This window comes from Cryptomeria japonica, chromosome 1 (assembly GCF_030272615.1).
Source record: "Cryptomeria japonica chromosome 1, Sugi_1.0, whole genome shotgun sequence".
NCBI classification, from domain to species: domain Eukaryota; kingdom Viridiplantae; phylum Streptophyta; class Pinopsida; order Cupressales; family Cupressaceae; genus Cryptomeria; species Cryptomeria japonica.
The window spans coordinates 544,562,108-544,584,773 of record NC_081405.1 but is presented as its reverse complement, the minus strand read 5'-3'; the positions used below and the strand labels follow the sequence as shown (position 1 = coordinate 544,584,773).

The 22,666-nt window shown below is 33.8% G+C and overlaps 1 protein-coding gene across 1 annotated transcript; it reads left to right on the top strand.

The window, feature by feature from the left end:
* LOC131044944 (protein DETOXIFICATION 27) lies at window positions 1–21,843 on the top strand. The gene is made up of 9 exons (XM_057978435.2): window positions 1–438; window positions 18,980–19,521; window positions 19,619–19,705; window positions 20,490–20,546; window positions 20,627–20,865; window positions 20,991–21,109; window positions 21,208–21,294; window positions 21,446–21,515; window positions 21,626–21,843. The coding sequence occupies exons 1-9, from the start codon at window positions 169–171 to the stop codon at window positions 21,631–21,633; spliced, it is 1,479 nt and encodes a 492-aa protein (XP_057834418.2). The 5' UTR covers window positions 1–168; the 3' UTR covers window positions 21,634–21,843.
* Window positions 21,844–22,666: the final 823 nt, after the last annotated feature.

Genomic DNA, 22,666 nt, shown 5'->3' with positions numbered 1-22,666 from the left:
AGTGAAAAATCCAGTAGACCCACAGAAGAGTACTTTAAGAAGGTGATTGAATCATTTTATATATTTACCTGTATATTCCAACTACAAGGGATAGGATAAGACCAGGTTAAATAACTGGGTTTTTATGTTCTTGCAAGTATTGGCAATCAATTGGAAGGAAGAAAGATCATGGAGGAAGATTCTATTACAAGTGCACTGTTACCTGCTCAAGGAAGAGGGGGAGGATTGAGATTCTCCATAGACCCAGATCTGCCAGGGAGATTTTGGGTTGAGTCAAAAGCCACATGGAAAATTGCAGGGGCAGCAATCTTCAGTAGGCTTGCAACTTTTGGGCTCAATGTCATCACACAGGCATTTATAGGACATGTGGGTGATTTGGAGCTGGCTGCTTTTTCAATGGTTATTAGTGTTATTGTGGGTTTCACTTCAGGCATCATTGTGAGTATTCAAGATCTAAATCCTTCTGTATTAAAGTTATTTTTCCTTAGTTTTGGGTTGGTAAATGGATTGTTGTTTTTGCAGTTCATCATGTTATGTGTAATGGTGTTTCTGAATTCATCTGTCAAGTTTTTTCATCAACGTTTAGATTATGTTCTATGATCCACCATCAACAAATAGATAATAAGAAAATTCATTATGATTGATTAAAAAGTTAATCAGATTATTATTAAGATCTATTTCACATGTTTGAAAAATTGAAAACGGTGCTTAAACTTATAAGGTTCATCATTACACTAAATGTCATAGTTATCAAGGAGTTGTAATCTTAAGTTTTCTGAGACGGTCATTTTAAACTTAACCTTAAAGATGGCATTATCATGAAGCATGATATTTCTGCAAAACAGTAGAAAAATAACCCGTTTTCTATGCATTGCAGTGCCTGGGACAGTAGTTTTAAGACCCTATTTTTTGGTTTAAAATAAGGATGTGTGTGTGTGCGTGTGCGTGTGTGGGTGTGGGGGCACGTGCGAGTGTGTGTGTGTGTTTGTGTGTTGTTGAGTGCAAGGTTCCAACATCAAAAAGCGATGAGGCTATGTGTTCTTTTCTAGAGTAGCAAAAATTAATTTGTGAACTAAAAAATATATATATGAAAAAAATAGAATTTAATATTTAATTTTCAATAATTATCAATAGGATGGTTGGGATTTAAAAAATTAGATTGTTTAATTTATTATTTATATATCTTATAAAATATCAATAGATTTTATTTATGTAATATTTTTTAAAATACAAATAAATATTGAATTAAATTTTTTAAATAATTTATTTATTTATAATATAGTATTAAATGAAATAATAAATTTCAAAACATTCATAAAACTAACAACTTTGTAAAGGGCACTTACTAAATCTTTCCAAATGTTTAAAAGATAATAATAAAAAAAAAATCTATTATTATTATTTCTAAGAGTTATCACAATCATATAAAAGTCATTTGACATTCTTTAAGAAATGTAAATTTGGTTGACCAAATTATTATAGAAAAATTAGATTCTAACTATTCTTCAAATTCAATACTAGTAGGGAATTGAAAGGTCTCAATGAAAAATATAATAATAATAATGTTTTGATAAGTACAAGATTGCAATAGTTCTTGGGGACAACGATTAATGAGTGAAATTTTCTTGTTAGAAAAGATACTAATGTCCACACCCAGGGAATTGAAAAGATACTAATGTCCACACCCAGGGAATTGAATGAATATTACATTTAATCCATCTCTTTAGCCTTTTCCCTTATATTGGGTATTAATATGAGGATAAGATGTTAATTTTTTATTTTTATTTTTTTTTGATAAAGGAATAAAAAAATTATTAATTAAAAAGAAGAATGCAAAGTAAGAAAGGTTTATCGTTCAATAGAAAATTAAGAGTTGCTCATTTCTATCCTTCTCAACCAAATTTTGTAACAAAAGAGACAAGTCAACCCGTAAATGTCCCTATTCTAGAATATTTCAACCATTCAATCCATCAGATGCCCATTTCGCCAAGGAATCTACTACTCTATTCCATTCTCTAGGAATATGACAATTAGTAATAGAGTTAGAAGACCCACTTAACCATAGAATCTGTCGAATAACCATAGCTAAATGCCAATTAAGACCACCAAAGTGTTGCTCATTCAGCATATGCACTACCACTTGGGAATCAAATTCACAAATAATATGTTGCCAACCAAGAGTACAAATTCTCTCCAATGCATACAAGATGGCAAGGGCTTCCATGAAATTATTATTCAATAGATGTAATTATAATTTGGAAATAAGATAGTTGTAATAGAATGATTGGATTAAAAAATAAAATTTGATGGATGTGCATAAATGTGTGTGTGTGTGTGTGTGTGTTAATGGATGGTGGAATGAACTAGTTATATCAAGAGAGTCAAAGATCAAATGCTCCCCATTTTTAAGAGGGTGACAAAAATTAAATTTTGATGTTGCCTTGCATGACCACCTTGGAGCATTTATAGCTAGTTGCTTAACTCAAGATAATGCAAAGAAACTCACATAGCAATCTTGAAAAGAATGAACAATGACACTAACTATGAAGTTGAGTTTCAAGCTTTGCTAGTTGAACTCAAACTATGCAAAGAAAAACTCATCACCAATATTGAATATAAGGAGATTCGATGACATGTATCAATGCAATTCAAAAGATCATAGTAAATTGGAAACTCGAAAGTATCTTGGGAAAAATTTAGCAAATCCTTGAGAAAATGGAAAGCTTGTCTATTTCCTATTGCCGTCATGATTAGCAAACCTTAATGTTGATCAAGTCAAAGAAATCACTATGTTCTATGATAGAAGTCTTGGAGTACAATCTATAGGAGGATTGAAATTATAAATGAATCCCAAAGGACCATCATCAATGTACATACTTTACCGAATCACCGATCATAAGAAGTGATTGTACAAGAGTATCCTTTGGCATGGAGGAAGATTACAAGGTCATAAAGGAGACCGTCTCCCCACACATGGGGAGAAGAATCAAGGAAAAATATTTATCTAGAAAGTTAGAAAATAATCTCAAATAATATTATAAACTCCATGCACATTAAACCAAAAGGATGGGGGATAGAGTTATATTGATGAATGTGGATTGCAACTATAGTGACCAATATACCTCCACTTCACTACATAGACACTTTTGCATTGAGTTGGAGCACATTGAGAGAATGATTGTTGTGATCATTGGCTTGAACGAATGTGAGGAGGATACAAGTCACAAACATGACAAAGTCTTCAATGATATTTTCCTCTCAAATATAATTGATACTATTGGAAAGAAGAGGTGGGGGGAGTTGGTGACAATCAAGTATATATAGAAAAAAATAGGATTTTTTTTGTTATAGCAAAAAGAAAGTATAACATCAAGGTGATTTCAAGAAACCATGAAGGAGTTTTTGAGATCTTGGAAATGGAAACTAATGTTGCACTTCATAAGGCCTGGTAATTGTTGGGACTAAGCTAATCAAATGTAACTTGGAGGAATATACCTAGGTTCATGAAAGAGAGAAATGATTTATTATCAAAGGATCAACAAGATTAAACACTCAAGTTAACAAAAGAAATGTTTTATATCATGTTCAATGGGACTAGAGGAGGATAAGCATTTGAGAAGATATGTGGTGCAAACAATTCAAAGTAGTACAATAGGTTGTCCTTGAAAGCCTTATTTTTGAGGTTTGGAATGCAAATATTTTATGTTTAATAGGGAGGGAATTTCCCCCTTGGTAGTATTTTGGATATATATCTTAAATATATCTTTCGAAAAGAGAACAATAGATATTAGATATAAATATCAACACATCTATTTAACCTATGTCATAAATCTAATATAGGTGACTCAAGACTACTATCTTTATATCTTTTTAATAAATGTATTTAAGATATTAGTACTAGTTCTTGTCCAATCTCGTTGTTCGTATGAATGCTCTCTAGTTAGCTTATGCTTTTAGCCCCTAGCTAGTCCCTATGTATGTCTTTTTAAGAGGGAAATCACTTATAAAATAGAATAGAATAGAACAAATAAAATAAGGGCTTCAATGATATAATCACTACAAACAATCTACCTTGTTGATATCTACATTCTTAACATGACTATTATTGATTTCTCATTGATCGTTTGTTAGGATGCTTATTTATCCATTCCCTCTAGGTCCTAGCTTGTGGAATGTTTTTTGATCATTTCTTGTCCTTCCTTGTTAACATTGATTTTGTGTAAGAAAAAATTATGCATGAGTTTAGTCTTTGAGTTATAAAACATTTTAAGTAAATATTATATTCATAAATTGAAATCAACATACTCTTGATACTTCGTAAGAGTAGTATCTATAGAGATGATTTTTTTAATTGTTTCAATCAATCAAAGTGCGCATATTTGCAAAGAAAAAGAAACTTTTTCTTATGTAATCTAAGCTAATTAAATAAATGCATACAAGTGAACAAAATTAACTTATATCAATAAATATATTAGCTATGAATGATGATTATGTTATAGATATTTTAAAATTAAATAAGGAGGATTAGACACATAGCTCTTGAAATTATAATTAAGAATTGAGAGTTCATGTTGAATAGAATTTGGTCATCACAATACAAAATATGTGTGCTCTCAACTTGCTTAATGTCTTTGAATTGAAATAGTAATGGTGCCATACTATGTGGATTCATTTGCATTCCACCTAATTAATCATGGTCTATGTAGAGATGATCTAATGTATGTAATTATCATAAAGCTTTGGGATTGTTCTAACTAGCTATTGATTGTAGAATATCTCTAATGTTTTCTATGATGTATGGATAAATAGTATAAAAAAATACCTTGGGAGAATTGCTAGGTCGCAAGGGTTATGTTTTCTAGGTCAACCCCCTCAATCAAACTATCTTTATAATTGTTGATGAATATCTAAGACAACGTTCACACATGCAAGTGTCCTAAATGGTCCAAAATGTAAATTTTGGTTCTTTTAGTACTCCAAAATGGAGTGTTTCTAGAATGATTCTCCTCATAATGCTTAGGATTTTCAGATATGCCTTTTTATTCCTACTTATGAACTAAGTACATATTGAATACCTTTAAAAAATAGTACATAACACAACATTACTTATATATATAATACCAAGTTGGCTCCTAATGTCAGTGAAAAAGAGTGGGAGTCGACAATTTTTATTTTTATTTAAAAAAATTAATTTGGTTTTAGTTTTGTATCATGTGGAAGTGACACATTTTGTGGTATTGACACAACATAGGGAATGCAACATCTAAGGATTAGGGATACATAGATGAAAGTGTGGAGTAATAATGAGGTGAATGTGTGGAAAAATGCACAAATAGGACTAGGAAAAGGTCGAATATATAGAGATGAACATTTAGGTGAGACTAAAATGAGGATGGATAAGAGTTGATAAATGAAACTAGCACAAGAGTGTGCTACATGTTGCAATATAATCACATTGAGGCATTCATAAAAATTGTCTGAAAACTAAATGATAATTGGCATGGGTATTCCCCATTTTCACCATTAAACTTATATATTGCTTGTATGTGTGACTTGTGAGCGATAGTACTAAATGCAATCAAAGGTAACCTAATCACCATATTTCTTGGTTTTGTGTAGCTTATAAATTACATTTTTAGAAAATTATCCTTCCATGATTAAATCACACCAAAAATGATGTTTCTAGCATTTCCTCTATTGAAAGAAATATAATTAAAGAACCTTTGAGACTTAATTAATTTTCAAATTCAAACAATATTCTCATCAGTATGCATAAAATGCACAAGAAAAGACTTAAATTTATTAACGACTATGATTATTATAGATGCAAATATGGATATTTGTTTCAAATGATACATAATAAGGTATATAGAAATTAATTTAATAAGTTTATTGAAGATTGGTCATGTTCTTATTTTCATTCAACAAGCATAAAATCTTAAACAACTCTATATAAACCAAGAATTTTCAATAGTTGAGCTACAAACTGACATTTAAAAATATCATAAACCAAGTATTCTTGACATTGAGTTATCCTTTAACATTGAGAATTTATTCATCAAGTGTTGTTATCAGCTAATTATGTATAGGATTATTTATATTATTAGATCTACATGTACTAAAATTTCATAACTAGATTTGGGGTCTATTAATCAATTTACATATCAAATGCTTAGGCGAAGGACCTTGAAATTCATCTATGAGGACATTGTGGAGAGTGATTCATAGAAAAGTTTCTAATGTTTGATATTGTTTGCTTTCTAATTAAGTTGGGGTAAAGAAGGTATGGGTATGACATGCACAAAGATGGGGGTAAAAAATTGCTCAAACATTCTTATTAGCTAAAATGATCTAGCATCCCAAAAAATTATAACACACATCATAACATGCTAATGTTGAGGTCCAAGCATGTTTTTTGGTGACACATAAGCATGTTAGAGTAAAGTAATTAATTAACTTTGCTCTCCTCTTAAGATTTCTCTTTATGCATACATTAGTCATTTAATAATTAATATTTAATTATTAAATGCTCACACCTTAGGGTTAGGTTTTCCTTTTGGTGTTGATCTCCTTTATAAGGATTGATCTCTTGTATTATTCATATTCTTGATTCATTTTTCTCTGATAATACATCTTTTCTCTTTGTCAGAGCCAAAACCCTTGTATTCGTTCTCTCTCTTTCTCTGTGACAGGTTTCTTGCATGCAGGTTTCTTTTGGGTTCTGTGGATTTGTATTTCTCAAATCCTACATGGTATCAGAGCTGGATCTGCTGCAGCTTGTTCAGACTTTTGAAAGATTTTGAGATCCAGGTTTTGGTTGCATCAGATCTGTGTTTGTCTTCTGTTTTTTATTTTGGAATAGGAGGTATTTTTTTTTCGGTGCACTTTGAGCCCAAACGGACCTCACCGTTGAGCTCGTAGTGCCCAAAAACCCCTATTTCCATATAAAATTCGTCCGATTTGGACACAGTTGCACCAGGAGGCAAAATTTTTTTGGCCCCAAGGCCATACGGCCCTAGGGCACGAAAACCGAGGCGAAAAATTAAAAAAAAAATCAAAAAAATATAAAAATCGGCATTTTTTTGGTTTTTGGCAAGCGCAGCCAGTGTTAAGGCCAGCGCCGCCCTCGCCCAGCCCGGCGGCCACCGCTCGGCCACCGCAGCTGGTGGTAACCTCCGCGCCGCCGCCCAACGCAGCGCGCAACCCGCCTACTGCCAGTAGCCCGCGCGCCGCCGCCAGCTCGCTCGCGCCGCCGCCAGCCGCGCCGCCCCAGCGCCGCCCACGCGCCGCCGCCTCCTGCGCCTGCCCCTGGTCGCCCAGAGGACCAGGGGCTGATTTTTTTTAGCCCTTCAGGGCTATAAGAGCCTATTTGGGCCCGTTAGGAGCAGTTTTACAAAATCGGGCATAACTTGGGCGTCCGATCTCCGTTTTTTGAAAACGAATAGGCATTAGAAAGCTGGTTCCGAGCTGGATCTAATTAATGCAGGACTTTTTTTCTGATTTTGCCATTTTGTAGTGTTTTTTGCCAGTCAAAGTCAGAACAAGTTTTTTGCACTCCAGGAGCCATATCTTTTGCATACGGACTCCGTTTTTCGAAAGCAAATAGGTGTCGGAAAGGTGGTTCTGTGCTCTTTCCAGATCTACAGTCTATTTCATCAGAAAAATCTTCAGGTGCTCCAAATTTTGTCTCAACCCGTTATTGCTTTCTATCATTTTCTGGCTTTCAGTTTGTACTGGGGATTAGTTTTTTGCATTGTGGGGGGGTGTTTTCTCTTGCTTTCTGTTATTTATATCAGAAAACCAGAATTTACAAACACCAATACAAAAAAAATCAAACCCCGTTCTGCATCTTCTGTCTAGTTCTGAAAGACCACTTAATAATAATTAAAAATTCAGAGCAGTTGAGGCACAGTTCACAGGATGGCAGACAGACCTATTGAATCTCTCACACCACATAATTACCACACTTGGAAGGGTCGCATGATGACTCTTCTCCAGTCAAAAGGGTTATGGTCCTGTTTGGATGAGGTTCAGCCTCAGTTGACACGTCCTTTTGAGATTATGCAGCACAGGAACAATATGGATCAGGCTATGGGATTGATGGCTTTACACATTTCCGACAGTCTCCAGTTTCATCTTGAGGGTTGTATCACTCCTCGAGCCATTTGGACCAAGTTTGAGGGACTTTTTGGTACTGTCAACGAGTTCAGAGCTTTGCAGCTTGAGGCAGAGTTAACTTCCTTGGTACCTGATTCATTTCCTTCTATTGAGGACTTTTTGATGAAGTTCAAACAACAAAGATCTATCTTGCAGGGTTGTGGTAAGACTAAGACTGATACAGAGTGCATTTTCTTAATTCTCTCCAAGCTTCGGGGTCCATTTTAGATCTTCTCTTCGACCTTCTATTCCACCATGGATGCCTTGGGTGCTCGCCATGTCATGCCTTCTTTTGAGGTCTTTTGTGATCGTCTGACTCGTGAGCAAGCTAAGCTTAAGCAGTTGGATTCCCTTTCAGGTTCACAGAACCAAGCATTGGTAGCCCAGCCCTCCAAAGGAAAACAAAAGCAGAAATCGAAGCCTAAGAAAGATTCAGAGGCTAGTGAGAATCCCTCCAAGCCACCTTCTTGCTTTCCTCGCACTTCACACGCTGTCATTCCGATCACACAGTCTATATTCAGCGTCAGGAGGGTGATCTTTTGATTCTAGTGCTATATGTAGATGATCTCATCATTACAGGTAGCTCATCCTCCATGATTCAGAGTGTTCAGAGAGCTTTGATGGAGTAGTTTGAGATGACAGATCTTGGTCTCTTGCACTTCTTTCTGGGTCTACAGGTTATTCAGTCTTCGGATGGGATTTCCATTTTTCAAGAGAAGTATGCTCTTGATATGCTTCAGCGATTTGGCATGCTTGATTGCAAGTCTGCCCCCACTCCATTTCAATCAGGTGTTGTTTTGTCTTCCACTTGCTCTACTCCTTCAGTAGACCCCACTTTATACAGGCAGTTGGTTGGCAGTCTGTTGTACCTGACCCATTCTCGTCCTGATCTTTCCTTTGCGGTTGGCCTTGTCTCTCGGTTCTCCCATGATCCTCATGAGAGCCATTGGCAAGCAGCTAAGCGTATTTTGAGATATATTCGGGGCACCACACATTATGGCATTCACTACTCTTCAGGATCCCCTCATATCATTGGCTTCACTGACTCCGATTGGGCTGGTGATGTCAATGATTGGAAGTCTACTTCTGGCTTCGTTTTTTGCCTTGGTTCTGGTCCTATTACATGGTCTTGCAAGAAGCAGTCCGCTATTGCATTATCATCTACAGAGGCTGAGTACCGAGCAGCAGTGTTAGCCAGTCAGGAGGTTTTATGGCTTCGGCAGTCGATGACAGAGTTTGGGTTTCCTCCAGATTGTCCCACTCTTCTTTGGTGTGACAACCAGAGTGCCATTCACATTTCACGCAACCCAGTGGAGCATCAGCGGACAAAGCACATTGAAATCCACATGCACTTCATCAGACAATTGATTCAGGATGGTTCTCTCATCTTGGAGTATATTCCTACAGAGGAGCAGGTTGCTGACATCTTCACTAAACCTTTGGCATCTCCGTGCTATCTTCAGTTGCGCTCAATGCTTGGGGTGAAGGAAGTTGTCCTTGGGGGGTCTCAGTGAGGCCTTCCTTCCTTCATGTTTTCTTTTTAGCATGATTCTTTATCTCTTTTTGGAGAGGAGTTTTTTCCCACTGGGTTTTCTCCTTTACTCCGCTTTATAGAGATTTTCTTGTATTCGGGTACCTCATCAGGCCTTGTTGCCGGGACCCTCTTTTGCATTGTAGTTCCTTTGCTTTCTTCTGCATTGTTTGTAGCTGCATTGTAGCTCATCTTAAGGGGGGGTGTTAGAGTAAAGTAATTAATTAACTTTGCTCTCCTCTTAAGATTTCTCTTTATGCATACATTAGTCATTTAATAATTAATATTTAATTATTAAATGCTCACACCTTAGGGTTAGGTTTTCCTTTTGGTGTTGATCTCCTTTATAAGGATTGATCTCTTGTATTATTCATATTCTTGATTCATTTTTCTCTGATAATACATCTTTTCTCTTTGTCAGAGCCAAAACCCTTGTATTCGTTCTCTCTCTTTCTCTGTGACAGGTTTCTTGCATGTAGGTTTCTTTTGGGTTCTGTGGATTTGTATTTCTCAAATCCTACAAAGCATTCAAGTTTTAATCAATCAAATCTCTTCCTTAGGATTGGAACAAATTTGAATTTATCAATCCTAATGGTTGGACATTAAAAATACAAATGTTGAGAGTGCTCTCAATTGAGTTCACATATTTTAGGACAATTTTCCTTAAAACACTACTTCAACATCAAGATTTATCTTAACCTTTTTGTCATTTTTTCTAAAATTCAAATATATTGAGACCTTTGATCTTCAAATATTTTTAGTAGTATTTATTAGTTTGTATTATACTATGTATTTTTAGTGGTATCTTTGACCTTTGAGCATATGTATTATTTTTCTACATATTTTTTATCGACACTTCAAATTTTAAAAATTCACATTCTACAAACTATACTATATATATTTGGGTGGGGTAGGGGGTGGAACACATTTAATTTTTAATTTTTCAAGATGTATTCACTTAAAAAGTAATAAAAAATAACATTCATTAAAAAATATTATAATAATATCTTAACTACTATATTATCCTCAATAACTTTCCACCAAAGAGATTTATTTAATACTTTAACAAATTTCAAAAATGAGGGAGCACACCTATTACAATGTTATTTTTGTGATAAAAGTAGGATCACTTTGTGTGCTCTTAGTGTTTGACCATCTTAATCTCTATTATTAAACAAATTAAAATATAGCAATTTAGAAACCAGATTTTAAGCACTATTTTTCTTGTTCTCATTGCATCTTCAAATTTGAGTGTAGACTGTTATTTTCTAGGAGTGAGATCTAAATGAGTACAAATTTGTGCTAATAGAGAGAATAGCTTTGTCTGGTCAAATTGTGTATCCCTTAAAAATACTATCATGCAAAAACTATAATGGAAGCGTGTCAAAGTGGAAGAATGCAAAAATGTAGGTAATTTAAGGATTCCATCATGAAACAAAATTAATAGTTTAATATTATAATACTTTTTAGATTGATTTTTAAAGACCACAAATATACCAAGCTTTAAAATATCTCACCATACAACAATCAAAAATAGTTATTCTTATATACAACTATTTATTTAATACAATTTAAAAAAAAAACAACTATCTACTAATTATAATTAACACCCTAGATTACAATAAACAATTAACCTCTTTAACATAAAAGAAAAAAAAAATAGCTAATTTAGAACCTCTAGTACCCACCTCTTAATCTTGCCAATTGTAGCCTTCTATAATTAATACTAACAAAACCTATGTCTCAAAAACTATCTATAATTTGCATGATATAGTCACCTTATCACATATGATTGCATAGACAATGTGCTTCATGTTTAGTAAACAACTCCTTTTAGTCTATATTAATCACCAAAATAGTCAACCTCATCATGGGAATTCCAACACTTTTAGTACTCATCAAATCTTAAAAAGAGGAAACCAAAATGGGATAACACCATTCTATAAAAAATGAACAATTTATAAGTAATACACCCAACTTAAAGCTAGAAAGATAATTGCAACTACTTGGAAACTAAAATTGTCCCACAAGTAGTACACCCAATTTGTGAGGAAACAACAAGATTAGAATGATCTTCCATCATCTTAATAGGGTCCTCCAACCTCCACTAAATTAATTAGAATACATGATTATTAGCATGTTGTGTTTGTGGACCACATTCTATGTAACAAGCTTCCTCTTTTTGAGAAGGAGAAACATAATGCACATTTATTCTTATTTGATTTTTTCTTAAAACAATATTCTTGGGTATAATTTTGTATTTAACTATATATAAAATACTTTATTGAATTGTTTTTATTGAATTGTTTTTCTTCTACTGATGGGGGATTGCCAACATTGACATTTGAGAACTTGAAGAAGAAGAAATTGTTTGGATTATGATACAAGTATGTGAGGATACATTTTTTCTATTTAAAAAATTTAATACTCTTTATGTGAACCTCAACAAATTTTTGTTCATTTTATAAAAACAATTTTCTCAACAAATTAATGCTCATACTAGATCAAAAAAATTATGTTAAAATTAGATTGATTTAGTTTACCTATGGGTTGAAATGTATCTAGTTGGAATTAAGGTCATTGAGAAATTTGTGTATTAAAGATTGGTAATATATTGTAATTGAATTTCTTAAAACATTTCCCATGTGTATCTTGTGTTCATATATATTTGCTATCACTTTTTGTTTTTTATATTAAAAAGTAGCAAAATAGGGGTGTTGTCCCCAAAATACAACAACAAATGGGGCGTAAAGACAACTAGATCCAATAGCAACACATTAACAATACATTAATCACCCACTATGAAGATCAAAACAAAGACTAGCCAAAGCGGCACTTCGAAACAAAACAAAGACAAACCCTGAAAGAAAACCTTGTTAAGCCAATTGACAACCGAAACCCCAATCAAGGAAGGGGAGAGACCTTCAAACTCAGACAAGGTGGGGTTTGGGGAGGGGGAGATCCCCTTCTGCCTACGACAGACCACGGTCCAGGCAATATTATCATTAGGACCATCAGAGGAAGGATTGAGCGAGGAGGGCTCCATCGAAGCATGAAGAGAAGTGCCAGTAGAGTGTTATTGTAGGATAAAAATAGGCTGGTGTAGAACAATAGTAGACTGTTGTAGAACAGAAGTAGACTATTGTAGAGAAGAAATATTAGGAACAAGTTTAGAAGTAGTGGAACGGATCTGTAAATCAGGAGCAACAGGAGTTGAATCCTCATGGACAGTAGTAGTAGTAGCAGCATCAGTGGTGAGTAGTGCAACATCATTCGAGAGGGAGGATTTATCCTCCAAATGGGAGTCAACTGAGTCAGAAGCATAGATAGTCAGGTGATCCAAAGTGGCATCCTTCCACCAAGTAGCAGTGCCCTTGTGATGTGGGAGGGAGCAATTTGCCACTAAATGACCTGTGGCAAAGAATTTATTGTAGTGGAAGGGGAGGCCCTCAAAATCTAGCGATTGAGTCCAAGGCCTATCTCCAACCATAAGGACCACATCCTAATGGAGGAGCGAGGGTATGTCAATATCAACCAAGAAGAGAGCAAAGGTGGAGTGGGCTATGGAAGACGTGTCCTCATCGAACTTCAAGAAATGACCAATAGAGTTACTGATGGCCTCGTAGCAAGAATGCTCCCAAAAATGAAGAGGAAGATTCGGAAGGTGAACCCAAACCAAACGCACATTTAGTGGTTTAGTAAGGGGATTAAAAGAAGTTGTCCAGGGCTTAATAGAGAGGGAGTGAACTCCTCAAGCCCACAACTTGCCCAAAATCAGGTCACGATCAAAAGAAGTAAAGGAAGCAATGAAAAAACCTTTAGCACAAGGAAAGAGCTCAATACTATGAGAAACTAGAGGCTTCCGTGAGTAACTCACCCAACAATGAAGGTCTGGAAATGAAGGCCAAAGTCCAGAGCATCTACACACCAAAGCACAGCACTGGAAGAATTCAATGTTGTCCACAACATCCTGACCACACACCACCACATGGGAGGACTTGGCATAGGGAAGAGGATGAACCCCCATGGAAGGTTGGGCAGTAGATATGGCCACACAAACAAAGCTATGCTTCCCAACAAAGGAAGGTTTGGGCAAAGAAATAACACCCATTGCAGGGTTACCAACAACAACACTAAACCATGGAGAAGCATCATTAACCCAAATATCCCTGGCAACAACAACCATATGATGTTCATCCACACCCAAGGTAGGAGTAGAGACACCCAAGGTAGCCATAGGGGTACTAGTTGAGGAACGACATTCACCCAGTGTAGAGGGTGTGGGTGTAGGAGGGATAAAAGCAGTAGTATTTGCACCCACACTGATTGTAGAGAATCCACCACCAACAATAGGCCTGACCACGACATGCATAGGAGAAGAGGGGTAGGAACCTCTCGCATAGGGAGTCGTAAAATTCAAAACAGCAGTAGAGGTGGGAGGATCATGGAGAGAGCGAAGCAATCCATGTTGGAAATAAAAAACTTCCAATCCACTACTATCACTTTCTGTTATTCTATTATAATGGTTTGAATTATCCATATTTCCTTTCACTAATAGAATACAACTTCTAACACCCTTATAATCTCATATTTATAAGGTTGCAATAAAAATATATGATATATCCTTAACCAAAATTACGTTTTTGATATTAATAAGAAATATTGAAAGGACCCAAACCCTTGTAGAACAACATAGACAAAAGATAGATGAAACATGCCCCATTAGTAATGAGACAAAATAAACCACTCAACAAGATAAAAAAGAGTGAGGTGCAACTACAACCAAAAGATAAAGCTAGGACCCCTAGGGTTTCACTTAAACAATACTAGAACTTTCTCTAATTGGCCTCACACCATTCATTCTAGTATCGAATTGGAATAAATATTTAGGAAGATCTTTCTTCCCCCTTCTCATAACAATACACGAGATATTATCCATCAAGTCCTCAAAATAGGGGGAATCAAGGGGCGATTCACCCATAGAGGGCCTATAAAAGTGCAAAGGAGCAATAGTTAAATAGGGTGAAGATAAATGGTGACCTTCCACCATAAGATTAATTTTAATTTGATCCAAATCCAAAGGAAAAACAAGTTGAGAGATCAAAGCAATATGTTCTCTAATGGGTTCTAAAAGGGAGGAGTAGGGCAAGTCTAAGCCACACTAGAAGCTAAAGAGTCATTTTCCTAAGAAGATTGATCATCTTGAGGGGAGCCATCTATCATGGAATTAGGGGAATGAGTATTCAAGGGATATTCATTGGTATTCTTCCATCAAGTATTCATGTCCTTGCATTGACAAAGAGGATAATTTGTAACTAGGTGACCAATGGTAAAACATCATAAAGGGAGACCTTCATAGTTAATCAGATGAGTCCAAGTCATATATATTTCACCATGAAAACCACATACTCATGAAGAGGATTGAAGATGTCAATGTCCACAAGAATGTGAATAAAAGTAGAGTACACTATGAGAAAGTGGAATTACCAACCTTCAAGAAGCATCCAATAGAATTGTTTATGGCCTCATAACATGAATCCTCCCAAAAATAGAGATGGAGATTTGAAATTTTAACTCACACATATAGAGGCTTTATAAGGGGGATAAGGGAAGTTGACCAAGGCTTTAGAGAGAGAGAGAGAGAGAGAGAGAGAGAGAGAGAGAGAGAGAGAGAGAGAGAGAGAGAGAGAGAGATTTCTCTCCACAAGATCACAACTTATTGTTAAGCACTAAATCTATGTCCTTCGAAGAGGCAAAATAAGCAATTAAGAAACCATTCACGTAGGGGAGGAGCTCAATATTTCCCTCAATAAAATGCCTTCAAGAATCAAATACCCATTTTTGAAAGTTAGATAAAGAAGGCAAAATATTGTATACTCTACACAGTAAACCCCCACACTAATAGAAGTCCTCATTTTTCACCACATCCTAGTTGTATATCACAACTGAGGGGGATTCATCACAAGGGATGGGTTATATTTTCTCCTTCAAAGTGTTAGCAATACCATTAGCACTTCAAACATTATGAAATGGCCTCCTACTACTAGTAGCATAAGCCTTTCCCAAGTTCCATTAGGAATGACAACATAGGTACATCAAGTACTAAAGGAGGGGCACTGTTTGAAACCCCAATGTCACCAATAATAGACACAAGAGGCAAAATCATATTACAAGGGTTTTCAAGTAATCAATCCAAATAAACAGAATGAGAATCCCAAAAACCAAGGTTAGAAGTAGGGCGACCATGGTGAGATTGCACCAAAGATAGTTTGAAACATGCCATGAAAGGGAAACATGACAACATTGATTAGAAGAGGCATCCCATGAATTCCAAGAGCAAGAGAACCACCCACAAGATATGAAAAGATATCACCATTGCCAAACATGATGACCATTTCAATAGGTAGGATAATATTATTTTAGACTCTTATAGTTGGAGATGGTAGCTCTTTGATGAATATGCTTTACATGTTTCAAATATCACAAACCATAAGATTTATAATTTGAGGATAATTTATAATTATATGATTTTGACATTCATTCTAATAAATTACTATGTGAGAGATACAAAAAAAATTGCATATAGTAAACAAGACATTTACATAATTTAACAAGATAATCGCATAAATATTGTAAAGATAGGGAAAGTAGACTCTCAAATTCTAATTAATAGCCCCTAATAATTCAACATACTCACCATAGTTGTAAAACACTTGTTGAACCTCTCTCTTAGTAGTTATAATTATTGTCATAAAATAAATTAATCCAAAACATCCATGGAATTTTCTGGCACCCCATTTTGTTATCTATCTTTTTATTTTTTTGTTCATATGTTGTGCATTATCTTGTCTACCCAATAATGATAATTGACCTAAGACATTTCCTATTAGGCGAACCCTTTTGTTGAAGGTTGAATATGTTTCCTTATGTTCCTTTTATCTTGCAATAGTTACATAAATTCAAAAAATTCCAATTGTTAGGTTTTTTTAATTCTTTTCCTTGTGTATTTGAAGTTGTGAAAGTTTTAACTTTTCAATGTTGTCCATCCTCGTGTGTCATTTCACTTATCCCTATACTTTTAATTTGTCTTCATCAATCTATCAAAATTCAACTTCCTAATATTCCTTTCCCCTCACCCTCAACCTCCTAATCCTTTATAATTATAAAGTTTTCTAAGTCTTTCAGACTAGGGATTCATACCATCCCTTATCAAAACACTCATTTGGCTCTTCAATTCCCAACTCCCAACTCATTATTTCCACTAAGTTCTTTACCATAGTTAGGGTTGTGGGTTTCCTTTTTCTTAAGTGCCCTTTCCTTGTCATCCCAAACATCTTGATTCTCTTCCCTCAAAAGTTTTCTAAGCCTATTATTGATATTTTTAGACTCGTCATTCCATTCATGCTTTCCCCAACCCTCTAAACCCTATTTACCCCTTTGCATATCTTTTCAAATTTGAACATTCACCCTTCCACTCACTTCAGTACCTATCATGTAAATTACTCTTGACTCCTGATCCCCAACATTCTAGAGATTATAATATTTTTTATATTTCTTGTTCAAACATTCCCCATACCACAAGCCTTAACTAGTATGAGATCCTCATCATTCCTAATCCTTGTTACTTTGACCAAAGTATAATTCATGAGTTATTTCTTACTTTTGATCATTAATAGTTCAAAAAATATCACATTTTCTTGTACCACTTCACCTTCTTCTTTGTTTGCTCTAGAAAGTAATTTATGGCTAGTTTTGAGGCAAAAACTGATAAAAAGGAGTTTTTCCTACTGAAAAGCACTATTCATCCTTTGAGCATGGATTTGTAGGGTTTTTCCAATTGTAAGGTGGAAAACCACCAAGGTTGTCATTAATGAGCCAATATGGCCTTATATAGATCATTGTTGATGTAGGAAGGTAAATATTCACAAAATAAAACAATGTGAATAGTGTTGCCCTAATTTAATGTGATGATTGAGGATTGTAGAGCCTAAATATTTTCATCATTTCCTAGACCACTCTTTGATAAATTTCATGGGCTCTTTCACAAACTGAGCAACAAATAAAAGGCACCATTAATGATGATGATACACAAAAATTGAGGAAGAATATTTCCCCACATTTTCCTAGTGCATCTAGGTAGATTTACAATGTGATTTATGACATGAGTTAGGAATAACATGTATGGGTGTTCTCTACAGAACATCTATAGATATGTCACATTTATTGTAGATCTGGCATTTCTCATAGTAGGGTATTAAGACTAAAAATTATATTCATTTGAGATGATGGAAAAATTGGAAAAATAGGAAAAATAAATAGTTATATAACTAGTGAGTAGAATATATTGCAGTAATTGTAGAGTTACGAGTTTTAGTTCTAGGTATTATAGTTTGATATTGTATCGTGTGGGTTTGTTTAGAGTATGTAATAGGACTACTATAGCCTAGAAAAATGGATGTAGCTTGCATATCTAACATTGTTTGAGTGTATCTAGGAGTTTTTAATATATTCTCTTGAGAGGTTTTGATTAGTTTGTTAGTCAAAAGGTTGTAAAATCATTTCAAAGATTTTGTAATGTATCTTTTCAACATAAATGAAGAAATATATATGTTTATTGTTGGATTATAGAGTAAAATCATATAAATTTCTACAAACTCTAGTATCTATATATTTGGGCACCTAAAATATAGTTTTTTTTTTTTTTTGGTGAATATAATCTTCTATTATATCTTGATCAAGATATCCTATTTTATTTCAATCGCTATAATTTTGATTATAAAATTAATGTACTAAAATTACAATTTTTATTTTAAAAAATACCATTTCAATTATCAAATTTTAGATTTTAAATAAAAAATCATTCCATAATTTAGATATTAAGTAAATTTGTATCCTTCTATATATTATTTATGATTTTTAATAAAAATATCGTATTTAAACACAAATTTTAACTATAGACTCTAATAACTTTCTTTAGATAAAATCTTTAATATGCTCCAATCATGTAAATATTATACTCTCTCAATATAGCTCATAATATAGGGGTGGGTATAATAGTTTGAATACCTATGATTTTATGTCTCTTAAGTAAAAGATGAAAGTCCTCTTTTTCCCTATTGGTGTCATCATGCTTGTTTATCAATAAAAATATTAGAGCCCTTAACTATTGACACAATAGTGAGTTTGACAAACAATTTTCCAAAGTATATTTTCTTTATTTCCAATTATCACTTTGGAAATGAAAGCATAATGGACATGGATTTATCTCCCTTTGTGATGATTTTTGTGTAGATAGGAATGGGTACAGCACTTGGCACACTATGTGGACAAGCTTATGGTGCACAAAAACAAGAGATACTAGGAATTTACATGCAACGGTCTTGGATAGTTCTCTCTGGTTGTACAATTGCACTTACACCCTTCTATTTTTTTACTGCACCTATCTTAAAGCTCCTTGGTCAATCTAATGATGTTGCAAATTTATCAGGCAGAGTATCTTTGTGGTGCATTCCTATGCTCTTCTCCTTTGTGTTCTTTTACACTCTTAGTAGATTTTTGCAGTCACAATCAAAGAATTTCATAACTGCATGGTCATCAGCACTTGGAGCTGTATTCAACATTCTTTTATGTTGGCTCTTTGTGTCCAAATGGAGAATGGGCCTTGAGGGTGCTCTTATTTCCTTAAATGTAGCATGGTGGACTCCTGTGATTGTTCAATATGTGTATGTTACATGTGGTTGGTGTCCAGATGCATGGACAGGATATTCAATGGAAGCATTTGTAGATATTTGGCCCTTTTTAAAGTTATCAGTGGCCTCAGGTGTCATGTTATGGTTAGTTACCCTTTTTCTTAATTTTTCAAGAAGTTTTGTTTCTAATCATTAAACCAAAATGAGTGTTACTAATTTTTTTGGGCTATTTTCTTAATAGGTTGGATCTTTGGTATTACAAAATATTGGTTCTACTCATAGGAAATACAAAAGATGCAGAAGTTGCAATTGATTCACTTTCTATTTGGTAAGAAGATCCTTTTAATAAGTCTAGAAATTCAATTATTCACATTTATATCCACATATTTTCAATGATTTATTGAAAGACTCTTAATACAAAGTATATAATCTACCAATGTCAAAGAAGTAGTATTCATTATTATTTGTTATTTAAATGTTTAATCATTTCTATGTTTCGCCTATTAGATAAGGAGAGCTTAACAAATTAGAGGTGAATTTACTCACATTATGGACTTTTTTTCTTTTAAAAATGAAAAAATACATAGTCTACAAAACATAGATTTAGGGTCACACAATTTGATTTACAATTAAGATGAGATGAAAACGAAACTTTAAATACTTTTATGCAAATTACTATTTAAGAGATCTATTTTTATAGTTTTGAACTTCAAAAGTTTAAAATCTATATTGTAAATCGTGTTTCTTTTATGCATAGAATTTTTTAATTGAAAGAAATGTTATTTTTTGTAGACTCAACTCAAAGTAATGCATTTAATCAAAATATCTAATGGTAATAATTCTTGAAAATTTCTTTATAAATTTATATTAAAATCAAGGATACAAAATTTAAAAGAATATATAAGGTAAATAAATAAGAAATCAATTCAAACTTAAACTGACGTAAATATAGCAATGTAAGTGGGTAGCCCTTGATCATAAATGAATTGCCAAGGTTTTGTTTGCGGTGAACTTAATCAATTGAAACATGTATATGTCGAAACATCCACACATGTGTAGTATTTTGAGTCTTTTTTTCCTTGAAATCCATTAATATTGTTTTTGTATTATAGCTTAAACATCAACACATGGGAGATGGCCATTCCACTTGGTCTACTTGCTTCAACAAGGTATATTTACAAGTTTAATCACAATATCATTTTTTTTTAATTAGACACCTTTAATCTCACAAGGTGTTGTATATATGTAGTGTGAGAATTGCAAATGAACTTGGAGCAGGGAGGCCGGTGAGAGCAAAATTTGTAGTAGTTGTTTCTATCATAACCTCCACAATTATAGGACTTGTAATACTAGTTCTTATTATGGTCTTGCGTGGCAATTTTGCTCAAGTTTTCACCAACAATGTTATCATGCAAAAGGCTATATATAAATTGGGACTATTACTAGCATTTACTGTTCTATTGAATAGTATACAACCAGTTCTTGTAGGTGAGTATTGTCAAACCTTTCCATATCCTCGTCTATGCTATAAAGTTTTAATATTTAAATAAAATGTCATTCTGTACATTGTTTTCTTTCTTAACATCCTTTAGCATCATTTGTTTTATGTTAAGGTGTTGCTGTGGGATTAGGGTGGCAAGCTTTTGTTGCCTATATAAACTTTGGATGCTATTATATAATTGGTGTTCCATTAGGCATGATACTTGGCTATACATTTCATTTAGGAGTTATGGTGAGTAAAAATTTATGGTAAAAGTTTTTTTTGTGGATATATGTAAGAAAGTTTAATTATTTATATATTTGTTATAATGAAAATTATTTATTTTGTAGGGGATTTGGTTAGGAATGATATTTGGAACTGGAGCTCAAACTTTAGCATTAATGTTTATCACATGGCGAGTAGATTGGGAGATAGAAGTAAGCCACTTTTATATATATTAGTATTTCTAATCTATCACCTACTAAATGATAATAGATCATTGGAGTTATATATGTTTAATTCATATAATTGAAATTGATATTTAGAAAATTACCACTATTTCATCTAACATGTTTTTCTCATATACAGGCTAAAGCAATTGAAAGTAAATTGAATCAGTGGTCATCTATCAAGTCTCAAAACGAAAAGAATAAACAGAGTGGGTGTTCATTTTCTATTGAAAATGTGTTGTCTTGTGCTCAATAGATAGCTCTAATTTTTCCATAAATAAATTAATCTAATACGCAATTTCTATTGGTTAATTTGCAGCATGTTGAGAATTTGGGAGATGATGTTGTAGAACCAAGTATAAAAAAAGTTGGCATAGCAAGACAATGAGAACAGATTTGGAGTTCTGATATGTAAGCTCAATGGCAAGACTATACAGTAGTTATATTACTAAATAATCTTTTACCTAAACATGGCATTTAATCACTGATTACTGAATTTTATATCACAGGAAAGATGTAATATTCATTAAACTAGTAACAACACGTAATTTGCTTATATAAATAGGTATGTTGGTCTATTGTAATGTAAACCTTCCAACAAAAGAATATTGCTCCATCCCTCTTCCATTTGAAGACATAACTAAGACCCAAAATAATTTAAAAAAAACTATATATCTATATATGCATAATTATATCCTATACCCTTAAATATATAAACAATTGAATATATGTATATTCTTATAGTAGTTGTAACTGGCCGTATGTGTATCAAGAGATCTTGGAAAATCGTCATCAGTATATCGATATCTGATACTGAACCTGTTTCCATGCAAAACTGTTCTCCTTGCTTGGTCAACAAAATATCCAACAATGTGACCCAATGTCACAAATGGACACTGAAAGAATTGCCATAAAGATTTCTCAAATTGGTCATGCATTCTACCTCAAAATTCTGTCAAAAAGAGAGATCGTGGCACTCAATTGGTTCATAGTAATGTATAAATATTTTACTTTCATTTCTTACCAAAGATGATCAGAATGTAAGCTTTAATTTTAAATTTACTCAGCTCAGGGAACAGGAGGGGAAAATATAAAATTAAAGCACATGATTTATGAACTCCATGGCATTTCTGACCTCAGGAAATAGAATGTAAGTTTTGGGTTCTATTATTTCTCTGAAGGCTAAAGCGATACGGAAACTGTTGGACCTCAATTTACACATTAATTACAGGAATGCATATCATTAAGAAACAAGTTTCTTCTTGCCACACTTTTCCATTTAGGAACAGAAACTTGCAGCAAATGGTTAAATTATTTTAGCGAATGTTCATAATAAAAACTTCTAACGCAAAACCAACAC

What these genes read in the sequence shown, in the direction of transcription:
- LOC131044944 (XM_057978435.2), top strand. Translation starts at nt 169, where the DNA reads ATGGAGGAAGATTCTATTACAAGTGCACTGTTACCTGCTCAAGGAAGA. An exon ending in TATACAACCAGTTCTTGTAG is followed by an intron (nt 20,866 to 20,990) that starts GTGAGTATTGTC and finishes TTTTATGTTAAG; the next exon opens with GTGTTGCTGTGGGATTAGGG. An exon ending in CATTTCATTTAGGAGTTATG is followed by an intron (nt 21,110 to 21,207) that starts GTGAGTAAAAAT and finishes TTTATTTTGTAG; the next exon opens with GGGATTTGGTTAGGAATGAT.